Source organism: Hippopotamus amphibius, chromosome 13 (assembly GCF_030028045.1).
Source record: "Hippopotamus amphibius kiboko isolate mHipAmp2 chromosome 13, mHipAmp2.hap2, whole genome shotgun sequence".
NCBI classification, from domain to species: domain Eukaryota; kingdom Metazoa; phylum Chordata; class Mammalia; order Artiodactyla; family Hippopotamidae; genus Hippopotamus; species Hippopotamus amphibius.
In genome coordinates this window covers 76,437,731-76,461,991 of record NC_080198.1, presented here as the reverse complement: position 1 = coordinate 76,461,991, position 24,261 = coordinate 76,437,731, and the positions used below count along the sequence as shown (strand labels likewise).

Sequence of the window (24,261 nt, the reverse complement as noted above, 5' to 3'; positions counted from 1 at the left end):
AACGATTTCAGAAACAACAAGAAAAACTAAGTTATTTAACAAAGGTAATATGAACAACAACGTTTACATGGTTAATTAAGAACAACACCAACATCACAGTACTTTTAAGCTTTAGTTTAAACTGCAACGTTAGAATTAACCTAGACAAAGCTTTAGAAAAGTCAAGGCATGGTTGTAGAACAATACAGATCTTCCTTGACTTACAATGGGGTTACATCTTGATAAACCCACTGCAAGTTGAAAATATTTAAAGTCAAAAATCTGTTTAATACACCCAACCTACTGAACATCATGGCTCAGCCGAGCCTACCTTAAACATGATCAGAACACGTACATTAGCCTACAGCTGGGCAGAATCATCTAACGCAAAGCCTATTGTATAATAAAGTGTTGACTATCTCATGGAATTTGTTGAATACTGTACTGAAAGTGAAAACCGGAACGGCTGTGCGGGAACAGCACGGTTTTAAGTGTACTGGTTATTTATCCTCATGACGGCGTGGCTACTGCCACCGCCCAGCACCGTGAGAGAGTGTCGTACCGTACATCACTATCCCAGGAAAAGATCAATATTCAAAATTCGAAGTATGGTTTCTACTGAATGCGTATAGCTTTCACACCATCGTAAAGTTGGAAAATTGTAAGTTTAACCAATGTTTAAGTTGAGGACCATCTGTATATAGGTTATCAATGTGGGCAATATAAAAGAAAAAGTCCAGATAGGAAAAGCAGAGGTAAGAGGGAGTCATTGGGAATGCGAGATGAGGGATGCTAAGAACCTTATCTTATACAGCGTGAAATCAAGAGATGATGTCTCTAATTGATAAAATAAGAACTAAAACCCTTAATATTACAAGTCCAACTCCTCCAATAACTTATAACAGTGACATAGTAATACTGGTGCCATAACGGCAAAGTAATGGGTGGTGTAAGTTACACAAATCTTCATCTGTTGACAGTGATAAAGCAACAGGTTATGGAAAATACAAAATGGAAAAAATAACTATTAGAAGAAACAGTTAAAATATTAACAAATTAAATCTGTGCAGTTTGTATTTCTAATGATATATATATATATAAAACTTGGATGAAAATTTAACCAGTTTTTAAAAAGAATTTCTACATTCTCTCTTTAGTAGTCAGACTTGCCTGATTTCTTTTGTTCTCCAGCAGTGAAGTCTCATAGAGTTGAGCATTATGAAGAACAATTCCACAAAATGCCAAGTAAGCAGCAAAGTCCTAGAAAACAGGCAAGACAACAGCCAAATAAGAACTGTCAATAAGCCTGTCTTGTTACATTGCTTGAAACACAAACGGCATTCAAAAATATTTACAGTTCAAACAAATATTTAAAAACCCACAGTGTAGATGTTTATTCTGCATAAAATTAGGAACTGATGCAAAGCAAGTGTTAGCTCAATGGTACCACTAGTAGATGACAAGTGTTAACACAGTCTCAAAGTCATACAATAGTTGTAAATTAGCAAGGAGAAAGAGACGAAACACAGATCTCTCTATATCATGTGAAACTAAAATTCACTCTTTGAAAAATCTGGTGTAGTCTCTAAGTGGTATTAAGACTTGGATTTAAGCTAAGACTATAAAAATAGCCTGTAAGTTATTACTGGGGCAAACTGAAAGCTCACATACTTGTTAGGAGAATATTGGCAATAACAGTCCCATAACGAATTGCAAATTTAGAATTAATGTATTAGTTTAAACATATCCTTTCAAACATGATGTATCACCCTCGTTATACAATACTAAGGTGATGGACTCATAATTATACTAATTATTGATTAAAAGAAACCTTTACATGGCATACTTTATTCACAATCATGAATTTATTCTGCCAAGAGATGATACAGCCTAAGAATGCAAATCTTTCAAGAGGGGTTTACATTAACGGACTATAAACAAATAATGGAATAAATAGCCAATCTAGAACCACGTTCCCCACCAAATATCCTCAGGTGTCGTTAACAGGATAGGAAACTAGATGTCTATGACACTGATTTAAAAAGGTACTAGCTATGTTCTGAAGCAATTAAGACATGGGGACCAACACCAGTGCCAACAGAGCCTACAGCAAGAGACAAAAATAACTCTGTCTTGTTGGAATGTCTTCCAGAAGCTCCTACTAATTTTCAGGGGAGTGACGGAAACAGCAGTGGGCTTGAGTAGGAAGAATCCAGTGGGCTCCTTGATATACATATAATTGCACATTCAAGAAGAGAAATAATGAAACCTACTGACAGAATGAAGTTATAAACAGGTTTAAGGGCTTCCGTCCTTAAACGGAAAGCATGTCAATGTGGTGCGAGGAATGCACTCCTTCAGAGTTGGACGAGGAGGGTAATAAAATAATGCTGACTGCCACTCTTTCTGAAGCTAAATTCACATCATCCAGCCTGAATTCACACCTTGGCGCCCCACCGTCTGTGTGCAGAGCTTATAAAACATTCTGAATTTGCTTCACCAGGAGGCAATTCCAATTTTTAGCTGACCTGGAGTACTGAACTTGGAGCAGTGCTTCAGGGATTTTACTTAATGTCGAATTTCTTCATAGCAGTGACGAAAGGTAAATGAGGGCGTTAGAATACCATGTCACCCTCTGCATGGTCCCAACCTTCACACAGCCCTGGGGAAGGCTTGGTGGCATGGTGAGGACGGAGTAGGGGTGGGGGTTTTGTTGACTGAAGGCCACAGGTACTGCAAACTCAGGTCAGCACTGATTGAGCCAGAGGCAAGAGACACTTCTGAACATCTCAGAGCATTTTAAACTGTAATGTTTTCGTGATCAACAATTTTAGCAACTGCTAATTCCAGAGGTCTATACAGTCTAAAGAGAAAGCATCTTCCTAAACTGAGATCACACCAGACCCAAGTTTTGGTACCTTTTCATCTTTTTCAGTGAATGTCCCACCACTTCCCGATTTCTTGTTGATGGCCTGGGCTACACCAACAACCTGGGATAAGAAGAAAACACTGGTAATTTCGTTGACTGAAATTATTGGTATAAATTCACCAAAGCGTGTTTGCAGAACAATTTCTACCTGTGCTTTAAAATAATAATAAGCTACAAAATCAAAACAAATCCCTCAGCATTTGAACTAGTTCCGTATCATTTTGTACATTCTTTTTTCCTAATAAGAGTTCAAATGTTTCTCATTTCTCAGGTCCCAAACTATACTTTGGTTCTGAGAGTTCATGCTGCTCTGTGAAAGAAATTATTGGCAATCACTTTTTATGTGAATATTTTTCATGGCTTTTGAATAAAAAATAAACACTAAATTTATATCACATTTCAAAGAAAATATATGGTAAAATTAACATTTTATATTAGTTTTAAATACAATATTTCAATGGGCTAAACGCTCTTTTCCTAAAAATGAAACAGGACCAATGGCCAGTCACAGAATTTAAAATGCAGGAGGACCAATTAGGATAAAAATAACAGCTAATGTAGGGATGCTGTCCAACTTCTTTTGAAATTTCTGACCTTGAAAATTATCTTCAATATACTTATTTTGCGGGAAAGACGTTTTATTGAAAAATCAAAACAGAAATTAACAGACTGAGCCTTATTTCAAATCTGAAGGTGTTTGAAAGATAAACTACATCTTAAGAAGACTGAGCTAAGCTCTGGGAATATGTCTTAAATTTCCACAAAACATTTAGCACGACTTTTAAGAACCTTCTCATCTTCCTGCTTAAAAGTATATTTTACTTACCCATTTAGTTCCAACTTGAAGTTTAAGTTGTTACCTTCGTCTTTTAAAGACCTTCAATTTACTTTTGCTTCCTCTTTACTACTTACAAATTCTACTCTTTTCTTCCTTCTGCAATTTAATATCAGTGGGAAAAGCTATTGTCCTCTAAACGGTTATACTTTAGAAATATAAAGACCTTAGTTTTGTGCAATGTTTATCCTTTTTTTCTCAGCTCACTCTAGTCCCTTAGCTTTTAAGAAACGGATATAAAATTCCCCTCTGAGAGAGCAGAGCGAGGACAGAGAAGTACATTCTTGTCTCATGTAGTTTTCTGTTCTTCTCAACAAGTTTCCTCTCCACTGCACCACAGAGTAAAGGGATGTTGATTTTAAAAAGCAGAATTATCCAATTATCCCGTACCTATTTTACACTCTTCAGCTCTTGGCTAACAGATTTCTTGATGCTCCAATCTCAATGACTAAATGCTTACAAAAGCTTTTGTCTAAGGTCAAATTGTCTGGACTGCAGCCAGGCACACTGACTTGAATACAACTGATGGGAGCCTCTTGAGGGTCACTGGGGTCTCATACATAGTGGTACCAGTATAACTTGATGATTTTATTTTAAGCATTCATTCGTTTACTCAACAATATTGTGGTGCCTACTGTGTACCAAGGAGTGATAAAAACCGGGAGAAAGGCTACCCGGCAGGAACTCAAGAATCAAGAATGGGTGATACAGAAACATATACTTACAGCACACGTATGATCACTTTTATGATGTGGATGCCCACAGACTGCTAAGAGCACAGAAGGGGGACCAAATATGCATAAAAGAGAAGGTTTCCCAGAAATGATGACATTTGAGTTTTTAATAAATGGCTTGATAAAAGAAAGACTTAAATTTTAAATCTTCACGTTAAGGAAGATAAAGAGACTGTTACACAAATCTTCTCAGATGATTATAGAGTATAAAGAAGTATGTATGGATGTGCTATTTGTACCTTGAGCCATGTGAGTCAATGTACTAAGCAAGACAATTTTCAACCAACACCACAGTGCTCACATAGTTTAATAACTGTTTTCCATTTCGAGAATATCTATTTGATTCTTTTTCCAAACCGGCCTATTCCTCCTCCTCCGCTTCTTCCTCTTCCTATTTCTTTTCCCTTTAAATCTCAGGGTCAGTTAACCTTCATCTCTGTGAATGTACTGAGTTTTGAGTGTAAGTTCATGCATCCCAGGGACTGTTTCCCATGGGGGGGCCCCATGTCCCCTGAGTCATGAAGTGTCAGGCACAGTGACTTGCTGCTTGTCTGGCCCTGCACGGATGGAATGAACTTGAACTTGTCACCCTGTGGGGCACAAGCTCTGCTCTCATGGGTCACTGGTGTCTCCTCTTTCTCTTGAAGCTTCAGGCAGAGGCACACTTCCTTGCTGCTGCTTCTGGCTGCGGGTGGACTTTCCTAGGCCCGGTGCCATGGGTGGAACCTTCACAGATTTGGGCTTTCCCCTGGGAGTTTTGTTTCCTCTCCCTGCCCCCACCACGCCTGTGGGGTGGACTCATCACCCCGTCTGCAGATGTTACCCGCAGACATTCATCTTACCATCCTGAATCTCACATCTCCGTAGCCCATCCGGACTTAGTCACTCAACGTTGCTTACCTTGGGTTCCCCTCTCTGTATCTGATACCTGGGGTTTTCCCTTTCTTGAGCTCATCTGTAATTTTTAAAATTGCTTTTGGTGAAATTTTATCCTCTACTTGTTTGCTAAATGGGGGGTGGGGTGGGTGGTGTTCTGCATCTGGTCAGTTTGGCAAACTGACCCGAAGTCTTGTTCACAGGCTTCGAAACCTACTTCATACTCTCTGAACACCAGCTCTTTATATATTTAATTCTGTTCCCTTAACATTAAAGCAAGATATTAATCATCAGGCAACTGCATGGAATGAGGACTTCCAGTGATGATTTTTTCAGCCTTTTTGGTGACCAATTATTTCTCTCACTAGTAATTTTATAGATTTAGATACTAGAGGTTAATTTGTTTAAGGGATGATTATTTAAATATAATTTATATATATATATATATTTTTAAAAAACAGGCAAGTTCTTTCAAGAGACTATTAGACCAGGAAAATATATCTAATTCTTACATGTGCCTCTATACCTAGCTGGATGATGTTTTTAAAATAGCACTGATAAAAACAAGAGATAAAAATCAGAGAAAAGGTATAGTGTTTGTCCACAGTAACATAAGGCAGTAAAAGACAAAAAGACTTTGATTCTCTAAATTTCAAGGAGCCTAGTAAAACGTGCACCCCCTGCCCTCCTTGTGTTGATAAAAAGTCTTTCCTCCTTCTACCATCTATTGCTCCTTTAAAGAAATTCATTCATTTCCTGCAAGACAAGGTTCTTAAATGTCAGTTTTCAAGGACAGCTTTTATGGCACGTATTTGTCAGACCGCATATCTGAGAGGCAAAGCCCCTAAAAATGTTAGCTTCCGTATCAGAAGCCCAATCACTTCCGCTACCTGCTGGCTACCTGCAGTACTCTCAAACACCAACACTTTATGCTATTTTTTTTCAAGCACAAAGAAGCTTCTCTGTTTTCTGTTTAACTGGCACTTTCCACAGCATAAATGAATATTATGTCCTCAGAAGGTCAAGTGTTCTTTTAGGAATGCAAAGGGCAAGACTTGACTCTGGCTGGGTGAGCAGTGAGGAATGCGACAGCTGGTCGCTCCAGGGACAAGCAGTCACTGACACAGCGAGCAGTTTCTTCTTCAATCAGCAGCTGCCCTGACCCTTACTGAGGCCGCACATCAATCCCTATACATTTCTCTGTTGCTAGTTCCAGGGGATGCTAAGCACGGAGGCTAACAGCCAGGGAGAAAAGGAACAGACTCTACAAATCTCAGCTCTCTCTCTCTCCCATCCGCAGAATGTCTCCATCCCAATGACGGGATCCTAAACCATCCATGACCTGAGCTGAAAACCTTACCTCACCAGGAAAACAAGAACTTAACGTAGACAGGAGCCAGTGGAGAATTCTCCCCAGTGCTCTTTTCAAACTTTCGCTGGACTCATTCATTCAGCAACAAATATTTCATTCCACCATAATTAACGTGTGACTTTAATGTACCAGTCACTGTTGCAGACGATGAGGATGAGTCAGGAGTGCAGAAGACAGATACAAACCCTCTACTCATGAAGCTGACGTTCTAGTCAGAGTGTGAGGCTTGGAAGGGAATCCCACCGCCATCCCCCCGACCACCCCGTTTTTGTTTTTTTTTTTTTTGCCACCCCTGTTTTACAGACAAAATGAAACTGAGAGCGTTGACATGACCAATCCAGGCTTTTCCACCTCTCTTCCAAATCCTAGGCAATCAGCAAATTATGATCACATTCCATGTGGTAGGCAAAATAAGTCCCCATCCTAATCCCTGGAACCTAGGACTATGTTGCTTTAAATGGCAAAATGCTAGGTGAGGGCTCTCACCAGAAACCGACGGTGCTCTCGCACCCTGATCTTGGACTTCCAGCCTCCAGGCTGTGAGAAATAAATTTCTGTTGTTAATAAGTCAAAAAAAAAAAATGACAAAAGGGACTTTGCAGATATGGCTAAGCTGAGGATCTGAAGCTGGGGAGATTATCCTGAATCACCTGGGTGGGCCCAGTGTCATCACAAGAATCCTTATGACGGAAAGTGGGAGGCAGGAGAGTCAGGCTTAGAGATTTTAAGACGCGGCCACAGGTTTTGAAGGGGAGAAAGGGGCCACAAGCCAAGGGACGTGAGCAGCCCGCGGAAGCAAGAAATGGCAAGAGAATAGATCCTTCTCTAGTGACTCCACACAGAAACACAGCCCTGCTGACTCTTTGCGTCAGCCCAATGAGAACTATTTTGGACTCTAACCTCCAAAACTATTAGATAATATATTTGTGTTGTCTTAAGCCACTAAATTTCCAGTAGTTTTTTTGCAGCAGCAATAAGAAACAATACATTCCATTAGAATTACCCTCACACGCTCCCATTCCTCGTTCACTCTGCCTCACCCCGTATCATTTCACCATCTAAATCCTCACTTTCTTTGAAAGCCCTGGCAGCACTGCTAATTGTTTTCTTGCCTTCAGTCCATCTGTGACACACATGCCAAATTTATCTTCTTGGAACACTACTTTGCACATACAAATTATCTCATTTCTCAAAGCTTTCAATGATTCTATCCATCCGTCTATAGGACAAAAATTGAAGACTCTGATTCCATACGCTCAACTTGAACTAAAATCACTTACACAGGTCTTTGAAGTAGAATGCTACAATGACCACTGCTCATGCCATTCCTTGAAATATTACCTTCTACTTTCTCAGCTGAGGCTGTCTCCAAAAATCTTCCCTTCAAAATCCTCTGAAATTCTGGGTGGCAGTTGAGTGTGCTATAATCTGACAATGACGTACTCTCATTTTTAACTTCATTTTCTCTATTCACATGCTAAATCTGCAACTCAATTGTTTCCCAAGGACATGATTTATATCTTATGTCTTATGGAAGCAACAGTACTTGGCACTGTTCTGAATGTAATGCTTCACAGACATTTGTTGTTGATGATATCGGGCGAAGTGTCAGATATCAAAGTTTTTTAGGGTGATGTACTTACTGGACAATTCATGTCTGAAAAATCATTTATAAAAGTTGCCCATTTTTTTCTCTGCCCTTTGCTTGCTATTAAGAGATCTATCCACAAACAAGAAGTTTAGGTGGCAGTAAGAAATATATACTCTTAATAAGCCTGTAGTTATGGAGCTGAAACTTATAGCCTAAAAGGGCTTTGGGAGAGTGGGAAAGAAAAGGTTGACATTGTTAGTTTTATTATTTACTTTAAAAAATACAGTAAATATCCACGTCCTTGTCATGTACACAACAGGGGTAAAGAGGGGCTTGTTAAAACACAGCTTATTGGATCCCAACCCACAGAGTTTCAGGGTCAGAGATCTGGGTTGGCGCCTGAGAGATGGGTTTTACCAAATGTTCTCAGGTGGTGCCAAATGCTGCTGGTCTAGGTACCAAAAACACTTTGAGAGCCACTGATGTGGAACTACTAAATGTTAATATTTAGTAATGTTTCCTCTTTTTTTAAGTTAAATTAAGATAACATCAAATTGTAGTTTTTCCTCCCCAATCTCACTGTATCCCATGCCAAATTTTGCTCATTTGATCCCTGAATGTTTGGGTTGTTTGCAATTTTTTGCTGTTACAAACAATCCACAATGAACATCTCTGTATACGTCTCCTTGTGCACACGTGCGAGAGCTTCTTTGATGAAATCTTCGAAGGATTACAGAAATTTATACCTTCGTCAGCAATGTATAAGAGTTCTTGTTAACCTTACATCCTAACGAACCCTTAGCACTATCAGGCTAAATTTTTAACCTTTGTCAATTTCTTGGGTATAAAAATATATCTCATTATTGCTTTAATTTGCATTTTCCTGATTGCGAGAGAGAATGAACAGCTTTCGAATTATTATTGGCTACACTGGTTTTCTTCTTCTGTGTTGCCTATGTGTACCTTTGCCAATTTTGACTTTCTTGTTGTTTTGGGTTGTCTGGCTTTCGTTAACAAATTTGAGAATCAAAGTTTGATATTTCTTTAAATGGTAAGACTGATTTTACTTGGTTGTGATTCACTTTATCCATCTGTATGTACAGGCACTGCTACACCTATTTCTCTCAAGAGTATGTTTCTCAATCTTCCAGGGTTGGGAGACAAGACAGGAACGAGTGTAGAAGAAGTGGGAGATTTTAGTTTACTCGCGCAGCCTGGGTGGCCAGCAAGAGGCAGCCAAGGTGAAGGGAAGCTTCCAAGAAGTTGCAAGATACAAGCAGCAGTGCCCTGAAGCTAACTAGCATCAGGGATACGTGATCAATGGCCAGTGGCTCTAATATAGTTAGTTAAACTTATTTGCAGCCAAAAAGAAAACAGAGAAGAAAGAAAGAAAGGAAGGAAGGAAGGAAGGAAGGAAGGAAGGAAGGAAGGAAGGGAGGAAGGAAGAAAACTTACAATGCCAAAAAGTTTGCCATTTAAAAAAAGAAGGGAGGACCTACTACGTAATATGCACTTTGTCTGTTAATCCATCTAACCTTTGTCACAGTCCTTTCAGGTACATATTATTCCCATTTTATCACAAGGGTAGCTGATTTTCAGAAAAGTTAAATAGGCAAATGCCAGCATGTGCAGACCCAGATGCTCTCCAGGTCGGATCCGAAAGCCTACGTTCTTCCTGCTACTTCCCTGCAGGGGAAAGTGAAACCAGCACTAGTGTATACAAAATACAGGTTCTTAACACTGTTGTTTAAACTAGAGGAATCATGAAGACCAACGGTTTTCTAATACATCCAAGACTGTCTTCAGATCCCATATATACGCTTATCTTTCTAGAGCATGCTTTCATCCAAGGAAATGGAACAATTTCAAAACTACAACTTTAAGAAACAAAGACGAATCCAAAGCGGCTGCTAAAAGTTCTGTTTTCTTTGACTTCGATTATAAATCTTAAGACACATTTTTATAGCCAAGAACTACTTATGTTAACATAAAAAGTCCTATGTTTCAAGGGAAAACAGATAATAATGCAGTTTCAAAAACAAGCAGATTATTCAAGAAAAAGCCGAATTAGTCTATGATGATAAAAATCAGAACTGTGTTGCCCATGGGTTGTGGGAACTGACAGAGGTGATGAAAGCATTCTCTGTCTTGACTGGGGTGTTACACAGATATATAAACATTTGTCAAAACTCATCTCATTGTACATGAAGATCTGCGTATTTCACTGTATGTAAACTTTAACTAGGTTTTCCAAAAGTGTTTACAGCTTCCCTGGTGGCGCAGTGGTTAAGAATCCTCCTGGCAAAGCAGGGGACACAGGTTCGAGCCCTGGTCCAGGAAGATCCCACATGCCTTGGAGCAACTAAGCCCGTGCACCACAACTACTGAGCCTGTGCTCTAGAGCCCGTGAACCACAACTACTGAGTCCATGTGCCACAGCTACTGAAGCCCGGGTGCGTAGAGCCTGTGCTCTGCAACAAGAAAAGCCACCACAATGAGAAGTCCGCGCAGTGCAACGAAGAGTAGCCGCCGCTCTCGGCAACTAGAGAAAGCCCACGTGCAGCAACGAAGACCCAACACAGCCAATAAATAAATAAATAAATTTATTTTTAAAAAGTGTTTAAAAGTCTTAAAAGTAAATTTGTAATTACCGATGACATTTGAAAGTGGTGGTCCACATGCCGGGTTCTCAGCTGTCCTGGTAACGGTGGAGCAGGTTGAGGTCAGGACCCTCTGCTCTGTGCTATCAGGCAGGACGGATGCTTCCCAGACGGCGCCAGGACAAACTCACCTCTGGGGGTCAGTAGCTGTCCTGCCCTGGGAACATCCAGTGGGAGTGGTGCCAACCTGAGACTGGACTCCTTCCAGACAAGGGGATGCTGGGCATAATTCTGAACCCTAGCCTTTACTCTTATTCCTTTGCATGTACACACACACACACACACACACACACACACACACGCACACATAACCACTGTGAGCAGAGTCTCTTCCTACGCCCTTTAAACACTGCAGACACAAAGGTGACAGAGCAGAAAAGAGCTGCTGTCTCTCCCATGACAGGGTGTGCTCAGCGTTTACTGTTTTTATTTAACTTTCCATGCCTGCATTTGTCTGGCCTTGCAATGCTCCAAAGGGAGGAAATGGACATTTTCTGAACCTCCTCTGAGGGGACGAGCTCTGCGGTGGGCACGGTCACATTCCTTGTCTCACGATGACCACCGTCAAAGCCCCCACGGTGTGTCTGCGCTGCATGCTGAAACTTCACAGACAAGTCACCTTAAGCACAGAGGGCTGAAGAAGTTGCTCGAGGAATCACTGATCTTAAACCAGCACTAAGACTGCTTTTTTTTTTTTTTGCTATAGTCAGAACTCTTTCTTTCAAACTCTTTCTCTCTGCCTAACTGGAAATTAAGTCCGAAATAACAATAAAAAAATTTGTGTACTCAATATATATTGTGCAAACTGCATTCTGTATCAGAATAATTCTATTACTGTTACATCCACCGTTACACAGGACATTGCCAAAAATGACTTCAGAGTCTTGGATCTATTTCATGACTAAGATTTATTTTCAGGGTGGTGTCTTGCGTTCTGCTAGGTGCTGGCCTGTAAAGCCCAGGCTTACCCTGGACAGTGTTGTTGGATTTGGACTCCGTCAAACCAGGAGCAAGTTTGTTCCAGCACTGCCTGCACTTACAACAGGTCCATGCCTCTACAGCCCAGCCAGGTGCTGTGCTAGTAAAGCTTCCTGATAATTACAGGGTAAAGGGGTGTGCTCATACTGTGGACCTAAAACAAACAGAAGAGAACTAACACAGCAAAAGTGGTAAAAGCAAGTTTCATGCATCAAAACACTGCATAGGCTGAATCTCACTTACAAATTAAAGTTGGTATCAAAGGAACATCTTCTTAATGGGAGCTGAACTAACTGTTCAGATCAGTGTTCTTGCCTCTACTGGACCATCTAACTGCATCATAGCTAGTTAGATGTTCACATCATAGAAGCTAGATATTCACAACATTTAAGAGATCCAAGGGAAAAATGTGTGTTTATAATTTTTTTACACTCAACAAATCCTTCATATAGAAAATATAGCTTGTGATACTTTATCTCTAAGTATTTTTTCCTCCAAATAGAAGATGGGCCTGAAAAGATAATCAGACGTGAAAGCTCAGATGCAGACAGACACCAGTCTCACTAGCAAAACTCCTAGTTGTAGGTGTTACCAGCACAAAGAGACATGCCCTCCTCCACACAGCTGTGCCAGATAATATACAAAGTCATTAATTTGGAATCACTGTTGGCAACTCTAGATTTTATCATTCGATTATTCTAGTCCATAATCTGCATTTTCAAAAACTAAAATAGTAAAAGAGTTGGTTGGTAGCTTTTCAGGTACAATCATTAATAAGGATGAAAGAATTAATTATTTCACAGGGAGAAAAATGCAGCCTTAGAATAAGGTGACCAGAGTGTCAATTCCAGCTCTGCCACTTAACAGACATGTAATATTGGGAAACTTCCTTAACTTGACGGGGTCCATATTTCTTCATCTAAATGGGGATGATAATATCAACACAGAATAGTGAGTACTGACCTCTAAGGGCCGGCAGGAAGATCCTAGCCCTACTGCTATTTACCACATAGCCATGATTACATTTCTGCTTGAGATCCCTTCATTTGCCAATCTATTGTGGTTTCCATGCTTCAAGATGGCAAAGAAACGTTTTTGAAAAAGAAGTTCTCAGGTCGACTAGATTACTGCATACCACAGATGCAGTTTAAATATCACCTTCTCTGTGAAGCACTCATCTCACCTTGCTCTCATGAAGCCTACCGTCCAGGGAGGGGAAACAGAAATAAACCCATGAGCTAATACGTAGTATGTCGAATGGTGATTAAGTGCCCAAGTGTTATGAAGAAAACAGAACAGGGAGAGAAATAATGGTCGACAGTCAACAAGGATGCTTGAAGAAAGTCTTACTGAGACGTCATTTGAGTAAAAACCTGGAGATGAGAGAGTGAGCCACGTGGGGAACCAGGTAAAGAGACTTCAGACAAGGAAACAGCAAGTGCAAGGGCCCTGGGGCGGGAGCTTACCTGATTTGTTGAGAAAACAGAAACAGTATGCTAGAGAGGATTGGCAGGGGGAGGTAACAGGTGCGATGAGAGGCGCTTCAGGAGCCAGGTCACGTGGGACCCTTCTTAGAGAATGAAGTGGAAATCCACTGCAGGGTTCTGAGCAGGGGAAGGATGAGATCTAGCATGTTTTCCAAAATCTGGGTTGAGACTAGACTTCAGGGAGTTAAGGGCTTGAAGCAGGGATACGAGTTAGGGAGGCTACTGTAATAATTCAGGTGCTGCATATTGATGCTCCAGTGCGGCAGGAGTGCAAGGGGAGAGCAGTGACTGAAGGGAAGGTCAAGGGTGTTTCCTGGTGAGCTGGCTATCTACTGTGGGAGAAAAAAGAAGGAATTTAGCCTGATATTAGCCTTTAAGTGATTTAGCCTGAATAGCTGGGATGACAGTTAAGTGTGGTGGGGATAAGTACAGAGCAGGTTTGATGGGAAGGAAGATTAGGAGTGATGTTTTAGACATACTAAGTTCATGATGCCCGTTAGACATATATAGGTAGGGAAGTCAAGTAAGCAGTTGAGTTTAAATTGAAGAAACAATACAGCTGCAATATAAGTTTGGTCCACACACACATGGTATTTAAAACCATGAGAGTAAATAAAATCACACAAGGAGTAAGTGCCGTCAGAGCAGAGAAGAGGGTCCAGGGCTGAGGCTTTTAGCACTGCTGTGATGACAGTGAGGCGGTCAGAGAGGCAAGAGGAGAAAAAACTGGGGACTCTGAGGTCCTGGAAGGCAAGTGAAGACACTCTGTTCTGGAAGAATGAGTGACCAACAATGCCACCTGCTGCTGCCCTGCCAGGTAAGGTGAGTACCGAGAAGCGATCACAAGCTCTTGCCCTATGATGGTGTCATGCGACCCTGCCAAGAGTGGTTTCCACAGAGCGGTGAGGGTGAAGGCTTGGGTGGATTATGCTCCAGAGAGTGGAACGAAATGGAAATGGCAAACGTGGACAACTCTTTCAAAGAGTTTAGTGCTGATGGTAATCAGAGAAATGCCGGTCCCTGAAAGGAGATGTGTAGTCCAAGGAGTGTTTGCTTTTGTTTTTAAGATGGGAGAAATAATAGCGTGTTTGTATGCTGATAAACCAATTTGGTAGAGAGGGGGAATTCTGGTGATTTAGGGCAGAGCTGCTGAGCCACGTCTTAGAGCAGGTGAGACGGGATGAGATCTGGTGCACAAGTACAAGACCGACCTTTGCTATTTCACAGACGGTTAAAGTAAAAGAAGATGTAAACTCAGATGCAGGAGCAGGAGGAAAGAGACCTTGGAAGTCCTCTTGTAGAAGTATTTCTCTAACTGCTTTACTTTTCACTGAAATAGTAAGCAAGACCACTGGCTGAAAGTGAGGATGGGGATGCAGCACTGAGATTTGAGGAGAGAGGAGAAAGGAACAGATAGCAAAACATACACCCCAAAAAAGAGCTAATGGTTTTGATCCCCACAAACCAATTCTCTCTGTAGCATGTTTCACTTTAGGGAATATCACAATTCTACCCCATTACATCTATCTAAAAAACCTAGAAAGTATTCTAGATTCTTCCTTCTACTTAACCCTCCATCAAATCAATCCCTCAATCGCCCAAACAGAAGTGTAACAAATCCACCCATAGTCTGGATTATGCAAAAGCCTCCTTACCAGCTTCCCTGCTTCCAGACCCAGGGCTTTCCCTGCATATGAACAAATATGGAAATCAAAATCTATCATGTCAAATCATGTGGCTCTGGGTTAGAGATTAAACAAAGAAAACTGTTCATCCTTAACACTCTGGCCACACAGATCTTTAAATAACAGCAAATGTTTCCTGGCTTAAAAAAAAAAAATCCAGCACCTCTTTTGCATGGCAACTTGCCAACTCTTCACAATCCCGCCTTAGCTTGCCTGCATGGCCTTGCCTCCAGTTTACACCCAAGCAAACACTGGGCTGAAATACTAGACACATTCCCTCCAATCCTGATCCACGAGGGAGGCGAAAAACAATGGTGCAGAGAGATAATAAGGATATACCAGTGAGCATTTTCCATAGGTATTAAGAAGCAAAGTACTTAAGCTACACACAAACAGTGACCTCACGAAGACCTGCATTTGTGACATAATATTTTAGAAGACTTTTAATACCCCAATCATTTGTCGCAGCTCAAACAGCAGGGATCTTCCTCTTCTCCTCCTCAGTTCTCCTCTTGTAATTCTACTTGCTCTTTTCCCTTTGATTCAAGCCAACCCGGCAGGGCACACACTCCAACTTACCACCTTATTTTAAATCCAGTCTATGTTGTCTCTGGTAGCTGATGTTATTTTTAGAACATGAAAGGTTGAGAAAACACTATTTTTTAAGATCTTTTTAATTGAAGAATGGTTGGTTTATAATGCTTCAGGTGTACAGCAGAGTGACTCAGTTTTTACACACACACACACACACACACACACACGTATAGTCTTTTTCAGATTCTTTTCCAGTATAGCTTATTAGAAGATATTGAATACAGTTTCTTGTCCTATACAGTAGGTCCTTATTGTTTAAGATATTATTTTAATTAACAAGCAGAGTTCCTCATTTATCATCTGACCAGTTTTAAGGAAAGAGACTAAAGCCTCAAAATACTCTTAGGACTTTTGGTGGTTTCACAGTATCTCCACACATCCTTTGATGCTGCTCTCTTCAAGAGGTGGGACCTAACTGCCCTCCCTGAGTTTGGGCCGGATGTGAGGCCTGGCTTCTAATGAACAGCTACCGTGAAGCGAAGGTGAACAACTCGGACGTACAAGGCGCTGCTGCTTCCTCCTTGCTCACCCTCTGCCGTGTGTCAAGGACACAGAGTGACCTACAGAGAGGCCTGCTTGGCCGGGAACTGAGGCCTCCTGCCAGCAGCCACGCGAGCGAGCCCTCTGGGAAGTGCACGCTCCAGCGTGAGTCAGGCCTCCCTGCTGCATCCTGAGTGCAGCCACGGGCAGGGAACCTGGGCCAGAACCACCCAGCAAGCTAGGCCGCTCTGGCATTCCTGAACCACAGAAACCGAGATAGGAAAGGCTCGTGTCCAGAATCACTAAGCTTAGGGTAATCTGTTATGCTGTAAGAGATCACTAATGTCATACACAGGATCATCAAATAATGTGTAATAATCAAATGCATCTGGAAGTTCTAAATCCAGGTCATCTTCACTTTATTCACTGCTACCAAGTGATGCAAAAAAAAAAAAAAAAGAGAGATAAGATATGATTCAAAAATTTTATAAGATCACCAACTCTATACTTTTATTTGAATTCCACCCAGAATATTAATTTTCACTCTATGGTAGAAGAGAAACAAGTAAGAACTTTTAGGTGAGGATTTAATAAGAAGGAATACAGAGTACATAGTTTTTAAAGCACTTTGCCTACATAATCTTAGCTCTTAGATGAATAAAGATGTTTGCATACATATATCTATTGAGAGCAGCAATTTCACTGACAACTACCTTAACTCTTTAAGAATGCATGAACATTATTTAATAATCAAAATCCATCCCAAGGTCTCATTATGTGGTTCTGGGTCAGATATTATACAAAGAAATTATTTTCGCTTACATGCAGCTGGTTCCAGACCTCTACTAGCCATAATTCAGAATCTATATAAAACTTCTCAAAATTAAACTTACAAACGCTCTATCAAATGAAAAATGCAAGGCATTCCAACAACTGCTGGAATTCTAAAAGTACCAATGAAGAATAACTTTATATTGAATAAAACATAGCATTCAGTCTGAACCAAATTTTCTGAGCATTGAAAATAAGATTTGGGTAAATATAGCCTACCATTAACTTAACTTTCAGTCTCAAGCTTTTATTCATTCTTTCTTCTCCTGGATCAGCAGTGTAGCCTCAGGGATTTAACTTACTAGCACTATGTTTTTCATCTGATGCTCTTAAGAAATGTTTTTTTCCTTAGGAAAGTGGTTACCATTTTCTTCTTTGTAAAATACACTTGTTTGTTATTCAAAGGGTAATGTGGAAAAAAAAAAAAAAGGAAAAGATCTTCACCATCACCATATCAAGTCCAGAACCAATGGAAACTTTTCGGAGTATTTCTGTTTTGTTTCTAAAACAAATATCACAGGGGAATAAATGCAATGCACAATTTATAAGTTTTCAAAAAACACATAAGTAGCCAATTCTTTAAGATTAAAATAGATCTAGATCAACTGACAGTCTGCAATTAAACTCTGCTTATTCTTGTAGCTCTATTTCCATCTAGTCTGACTTCGAATTGTAGGATTATGTATAAAGCTGTAACGTTTATCTGTTCCAAGCTTACGGGTCAAGTTTAAGAAAAGCCCTAGTCAGTACTGCCAGCTGAAGATCATAGGCAAGCATCCACCCTGCCTCCACCCTCTCACAGAAAGCATGTTCGAGCTTCCTCTCTTAAGCCTGTGGGATAAACACAGCAGGGATCTGCTGTATGAAACCACAGTTTTCGGCCTTCCTCTGTGATTCCTCCAGCTCCTGAAATCCACAGACTTTCCTTCGAACTTATGTGTTGAATATTGAACTTATTTAACATCTGTCTTGCTACCTTGCATTGATATTTGCTTTTTGGTATATAAGGTCTCCCTCTCATTGAAATTGAAAAAAAAGTTTCAAGTATCTTCCTTGCTTCATTTTTTTTCATACCCTCACTGCCTAGACCAGGGCTCTACTTAGTGCAGTGATTCAACAATTACTTTCAAAGCAAGATAATTTAGGAGGGGATTAGCAGATAAAGTTATGTACCTTAAATTCTAGAAAACATTTACTTTTGTATATTGCAGCTAGAATGACACATTTGATTCCATTAATGCTTTACTTTACGATTTTCAGCAGACATTAAATCTCTTTGATTCATCAAAGTATTGTACTTATTTCATAAAAATCTCATAAAATTAGCTGATATTTTTTGAAGTTTGTCAGTTTTCTTTTAAAAGAATATATAAACAACTGGATATTTAGCTAAAAATGCTCCCTTATACTGTAAAAAAACTTACCATAAATCTTTTATTATAACTGTTACATTTCATCAAAGAATTATAAGTATATCATCAAATATGATAAAATAAAATCAAAATGATAAAAACAGAGAAGGAGGATAAGAGCTCTGATTCCAAATTAGATTTTTACTTAATAAAAATTGGAGTTGACATTCAACCAAGAGAAAACAGGTTATGCCTAGCCTGATATTATTGGATAGAATCTCTACCTCAGATCAATACAAAATTTTCATAGAACTTGCATTATTTCACAATGTCCTGGCTTCTACCTCATTGGTGCAGCCCCTACACATTAAAAAAAGAAAAAAAAGCACTCATCGCTACCATGTCATAACAAGCAATACTTCAAGAGAGGGCAGGATTTCAGAAATAGGTCATCTGAGCTAGAAAGAGTTGAGTTTCCCTGCACTTCTTTACTAAACATAAAAGAAACGTCTGCTTATAGAAATAAGTAACGCACGTGACAAAAATAAAAAACGGATCCAAGTGCCCAGGTCTGAAAAATCCAGCGTTAAGCCTGAAAGAAATTTAACAGCAGCCCTAAACATTCACACACTTGCTGCACATTTTTTTCATGATGCTTCCTGTGCACATCACAGAGCACACTGGCCCAGATGAACGTGAAACATGCTCCTGTAACTCTTTCATCCCTGGTAAAAATTTCTTCTTGTTTACTAGATGGAGTCCTCTTAAGACATTACAGAGGATGTGACTCTGATCCCTCTTTCTCTCCCCCGCCCCTGCTCCCCTGCCTTCTTTCTCCCTGCTACCCCTCTCTCTCTTTTTAAAAAGTTTGTCTGCAGAGTGGTCTCAACACTTGACGTTGAAGAACCATCAGGATGCAGCCAGCTCTCCTTGTCTCCCCCTTCGAGCCCTGCTTCTACAATATGTGAAGCCGCATCTCCCATCAGTGTACCTCCCACCCCCAAATCAACAGGAATCTACATGTTGACTGCAGTGGCTCAAGAAAACACTGAGGGGGAAGAAAAGAGAGTGCAGTCGTCATCCACGGCAGAATTTTAAGAAACCCTCTTGTCTAGGCTTGAATCTGAGCTTCGCCAGTGTTTAGTTCTGTGACTTTGGCCAAGTTCCCTAAATGTCCCGTGTCTCCGTTTCATCATCTGTTAAGTGGGAATAAAATAATAACTACCTCCTATGGTTGTTATGAAGATTAAATGAAAGAATATACGTCAAGTCCTTAGAATAGCTTCCACAGGATAGGCAGTTATTTCCAAAGTCCTATCCTGTCTTTCCTCTAACTAGTCTATTATACAGCCTGGGCTGTCTCTCTTCTCTCCCTTGACCCCTTTACTTTTTGTCTTCATTCATTTTCTCTAGCCAATAGCTCTGTGACCTTTCCAAAATAAATTATTTTAGCTTCCTCTAGCTTCTCCAGTCCCCACCCTACCCCCACCACACTGCCCATTAATTCCATTGTCTTAGAAGGGAGTACAGAGAGGAGAAAATTGCAAAAGCTTATCCTTTATGATTCAAAAATAATTCTGTCATAGAGGTTTTAGGAATATCTATGATCCTGACTTCTAAAAAGGCATTGTGCTATTACACTTATGGTTATAACACGGATGAAAAGAACTCTCGAAAAATTTTAATTAGTTGAAATACTTCCCAAGAAGAGAGGCAGATGCAGTGATTACAGATTTTACTGAATCTTAAAAATCTTTCTGAATTTTCTGGACTGTGTTGTAGTTCAGACTTGAGCATTCAATAGTCAACTGCTCCATTCAAGCAGCTCTTCAGAGTTGGCACCTTAAGAAATTAGAGTCACGAAAAGGTACCAAGACATGTTATGAACAACCACATTTCATCTTAGGTTCCTTGGTAATTAGTCGGAATGAGTACAATTGGACTAACACAGAGAGAAGAAACCAAATTCACTTTGCCTCATTTATGAGGAAAAACAATGAAAAGTCTTTTTCTTTTAAGCGTAAAGGGTGTTAGAGGGTAACAGACCAGTTAAGTCAGGGACGGTGCTGGGTTGTCATTTGATCTCAGCTGACTGGTTATAATGTGGCTGATGACCTCTGCATACAACTTATCATTCCTTGTTTCTCCTAAGAGTTTGCTTAGTTCTAGATCTCCTTTCAAAAGTAACAGCTGACATTTATCAATCACTTCCAGTGTGCCAGGAAATATGTTAAGCCCTTTGCATGCACAAACGCATTTAATCTTCACAACAACCCTATGAGGTGGGTCCTTTTATAACATACCTCATTGTGCAGATGAGGGAACTGAAGAACGAAGGGATTCACCAATTCCATCCTGGCTACTCATCAAGTAAGTGGTGAAGATGGGATTCACGCCCACAGCAAGCAATCTTAAGAATTACTCCCAAAAGCCTTACTGTGACTCTCTATTTTGATTTCAAACGCTCGTGGGAGAAAGAGTACTTTTCTACTGTGTGTACACAACAGCAAACATTGCCCTGAGTTTGTTTACGTAGCTGTAAATTTAAAGATAATTCTGGAAGTCATATATTGCATCTTCTTAGGGGCCGTGGTTCTCAGTCAGCCAGATTACTTTTTATTCTACAACAGCCATGCTGAGCGTGTGCCTGTTTTTCCGACTGTTTCTCTTCATTCCTTTTTTCTGAAGAAATAATTCTCACAGGAAATAATTTCAAACCGGGCAGTGTGAGCGTGGGAGGAGAGGGAACAAGGGGGAGAGGACAGAGAATGGGGAGGGTCAGCAAGATGTTTAAAAAGCTGTATTTGGAAACCTTCCCATCAGTAAAGTTACTAAGACTCCAGTGAAGTTACTGAAGGTTTTTTTTTTTTTTAATCTCATGAAATGCTTGGTGTGAAAAAAACTTCTGTGGAAACAAGTGAAGAGCCCAGCCTTATATCAAGTCATCACAGGGTAAAACAGAGGCAGCAGGAGAGGATGAGGGAGTGTGGAGGCAGACAGCCCTGAGGATCCTGAGGAACCCAGCAGGACGCTTAGGGAGAGCTCTGGACAATCCCAATCTGGGGACCTGTAGCTGAATCCACTTTAATCAGGTCTGTAGGTGAGCGGACGGCTCTTGACTGAGAGTGGGGTTATTCATTCACGTAATCAAACTGAATGGCTACGATGTTTTTAAATTGACAATACCATGTGTTGCCTCAGATGTGAAGCAACTGCAACTCTCATTCATTGCTGGTAAGAAAATATATGGTACAGCCACTTTGGATAGGAGCTTGCAAGTTTCTCATACAATTAAACATATACCCACCCATGACCTGGAAATTCCCCTCATATATTTACCAAAGAGAAATGAAAACATGTTCACAAAAAGACTTGCACACAAACATCAACAGCGGCTTTTCTCCTAACAAGACAAAACCTGGAAACAACTCAATGTCTGTCAATGGATGAACGGATATTCAGATTGTGGCACACCCATACCATGGAATAACCACCATAAAAAGGAACACACCACGGACACATGCAACAGCATGGATGAATCTCACAAGTGTTACGCTACGTGAGGGAAGCCAGACATACAAGACTACCTCCTGTATGATTCCACGTATATGGCTTCTATGACACTCTAGAAAAGGCAGAACAATAGTGATGGAAAACAGAGCGGTGATTGTGGGGGTTGGGGGTTGAGGGAGGAGGAGCAGATCAACTACAAGCGGTACAGGGAAATATCTGAGGTGACAGAAATGTTCTGTATCTTGATTACAGTGGTGTTTATATGACTACACATGCATGTGTCAAAATCTCATCAAATTATACACTTCAAATGGGTGAATTATATGGTACGTAATTTACACCTCACTACAGCAGGGGGTTTTGTTATTGGTGTTTTAGTTTACATCACCCTCACTGGTAACCATAAAGACAGAAGTGCACGGATCCAGAGGACGCTCTCTTACAGAAGGGCAGTCTCACCTGCTTCACCCTGGGGTTTTTGTTGCTCATGGCTCCCCCCAATCCCCACCGTTCATGCTACTTAGGAAGAGATATTTCACCAGAGTGTGATTCAAGCTGAGTCTCTCGGCCAGTACAAAGTTGTTTTTTCAGGCCATGGTTTTAAAACATACTTACAAATTAAAAGCTGAACATCATCTTCTTAAGTGCACACAATCATAGTCCTTGGTTTATAACTAGGGCAGCCAGATAAAATATAGGACATCCAGTCAAATTTAATTTTAGATGAACAACAAATAATTTTTTAATATAACTATGTCCCCAATATTGCATAAGACATGGTTTTTATTTGCTTTATCTGGCGATCCGATTAAGAACACTACTGGTCCATGCATGGCCTTTTCAATTTTATTTATTCATTCACAATTAATTGGCTAATCAATTATTTAAGCTCATTTGCATGTTTTGGCTACAGGGATTTTCAGTAACTGTGGCTGTAACTACCCTCTTAAGAAACCACATAGCAACTCTAAGGCACTGAGAACTTATCTTAGACAACTGAGAAGTGACTGATTTAGGATCCTGCTCATCAAATTGTGATCTGCGGACACTGGCATCAACTTGGTGCTTGTTAGAAAAGAACCTCACTCAGGTCTCACCTAGACCGCCTGAACTCAGAATCTGCATTTTAAAAGTCATATGCATAGACAGTCAGTGGGAAGTTGTTGTCTAACAAAGGGAGTCCAACTCCAGGATGGAAGATGCCTTAGAGGACTGGGGCGGGGAGGGTGGGGGGCACTCGAGGTGGGGGGAGTCAAGGAAGGGAGGGAATATGGGGATATGTGTATAAAAAAAGATGATTGAACTTGGTGTACCCCCCCAAAAATAATAAATAAATAAAAAAAAGTCATATGCACATTACTGTTTTAGAAGCACTGATTTAGAAAGCTGTGTTTCAGGAAAATTCCCAAGGGCATATGCAGGGTGGATTAAAGGAAAATTGACTTAAAGTACAAAAACCCCTTACAAGAATATTTTAAAAGTTTAGGCATTACTTCAAGATCTGAATGATGGTACAGGCAGCAGGAATGAAAAGAAAGAAATCGAAATGAGAAACACTAACAGAAAAAAAAGCGATGGGACTTGGTAAAGGACTGGATGGGGGAGGGAAAGGAAAGATATCAGAATCCGAATATAAATCAAGTAGAACCAGCAAAGTGTTTCTCGTATTCTTGGCAGTGGTTCTCAACCCTAGCAGCACATGATAACCACCTGGGAGCTTTAAGAAATACTGATGTATATGCCGAGTTGTGGGATTGCTGGGTCATATGGTAGTTCTATTTTTAGTTTTTTAAGGAACCTCCATACTGTTTTCCATAGTGGCTGTACCAATTTTCATTCCCACCAACAGTGTTAGAGGGATCCCTTTTCTCCGCACCCTCTCCAGCATTTACTGTTCTTAGATTTTCTGATGATGGCCATTCTGACTGGTGTGAGGTGATACCTCATTGTGGCTTTGACTTGCATTTCTCTAATGATGAGTGATGTTGAGCATCTTTTCATGTGTTTGTTAGCCATCTGCATGTCTTCTCTGGAGAAATGGGCATATACCCTGAGAAAACCATAATCCAAAAAGAAACATGTGCCACAATGTTCACTGCAGCACTATTTACAATAGCCAGGACATGGAAGCAACCTAAATGCCCATCAACAGATGAATGGATAAAAAAGATGTGCCACATATATACAATGGAATATTACTCAGCCATAAGAAAGAATGAAATTGAGTTATTTGTGAGGTGGATGGACCTAGAGTCTGTCATACAGAGCAAAGTAAGCCAGAAAGAGAAAAACAAATACTGTGTGCTAACTCATGTATGTGGAATCTAAAAAAAATGGTACTGATGAACCCAGTGATAGGGCAAGA

General features: G+C 40.3%; 1 protein-coding gene across 3 annotated transcripts in view; it reads right to left on the bottom strand.

Moving 5' to 3' along the window:
* LOC130834747 (cGMP-specific 3',5'-cyclic phosphodiesterase) overlaps nucleotides 1-24,261 on the bottom strand; it is a 112,471-nt gene that overhangs the window by 77,401 nt on the left and 10,809 nt on the right. For all 3 annotated transcript variants that reach the window (XR_009048750.1, XM_057705470.1, XM_057705469.1), the window contains exons 3-4: nucleotides 2,898-2,969; nucleotides 1,150-1,239 (exon numbers count right to left, since the gene is read on the bottom strand). Coding sequence is in view for 2 of the 3 variants with exons in the window: in XM_057705470.1 (XP_057561453.1) it covers nucleotides 1,150-1,239; nucleotides 2,898-2,969 (162 nt within the window). In the remaining variant the exon portion in view is untranslated. The remainder of the gene's footprint in view (nucleotides 1-1,149; nucleotides 1,240-2,897; nucleotides 2,970-24,261) is intronic.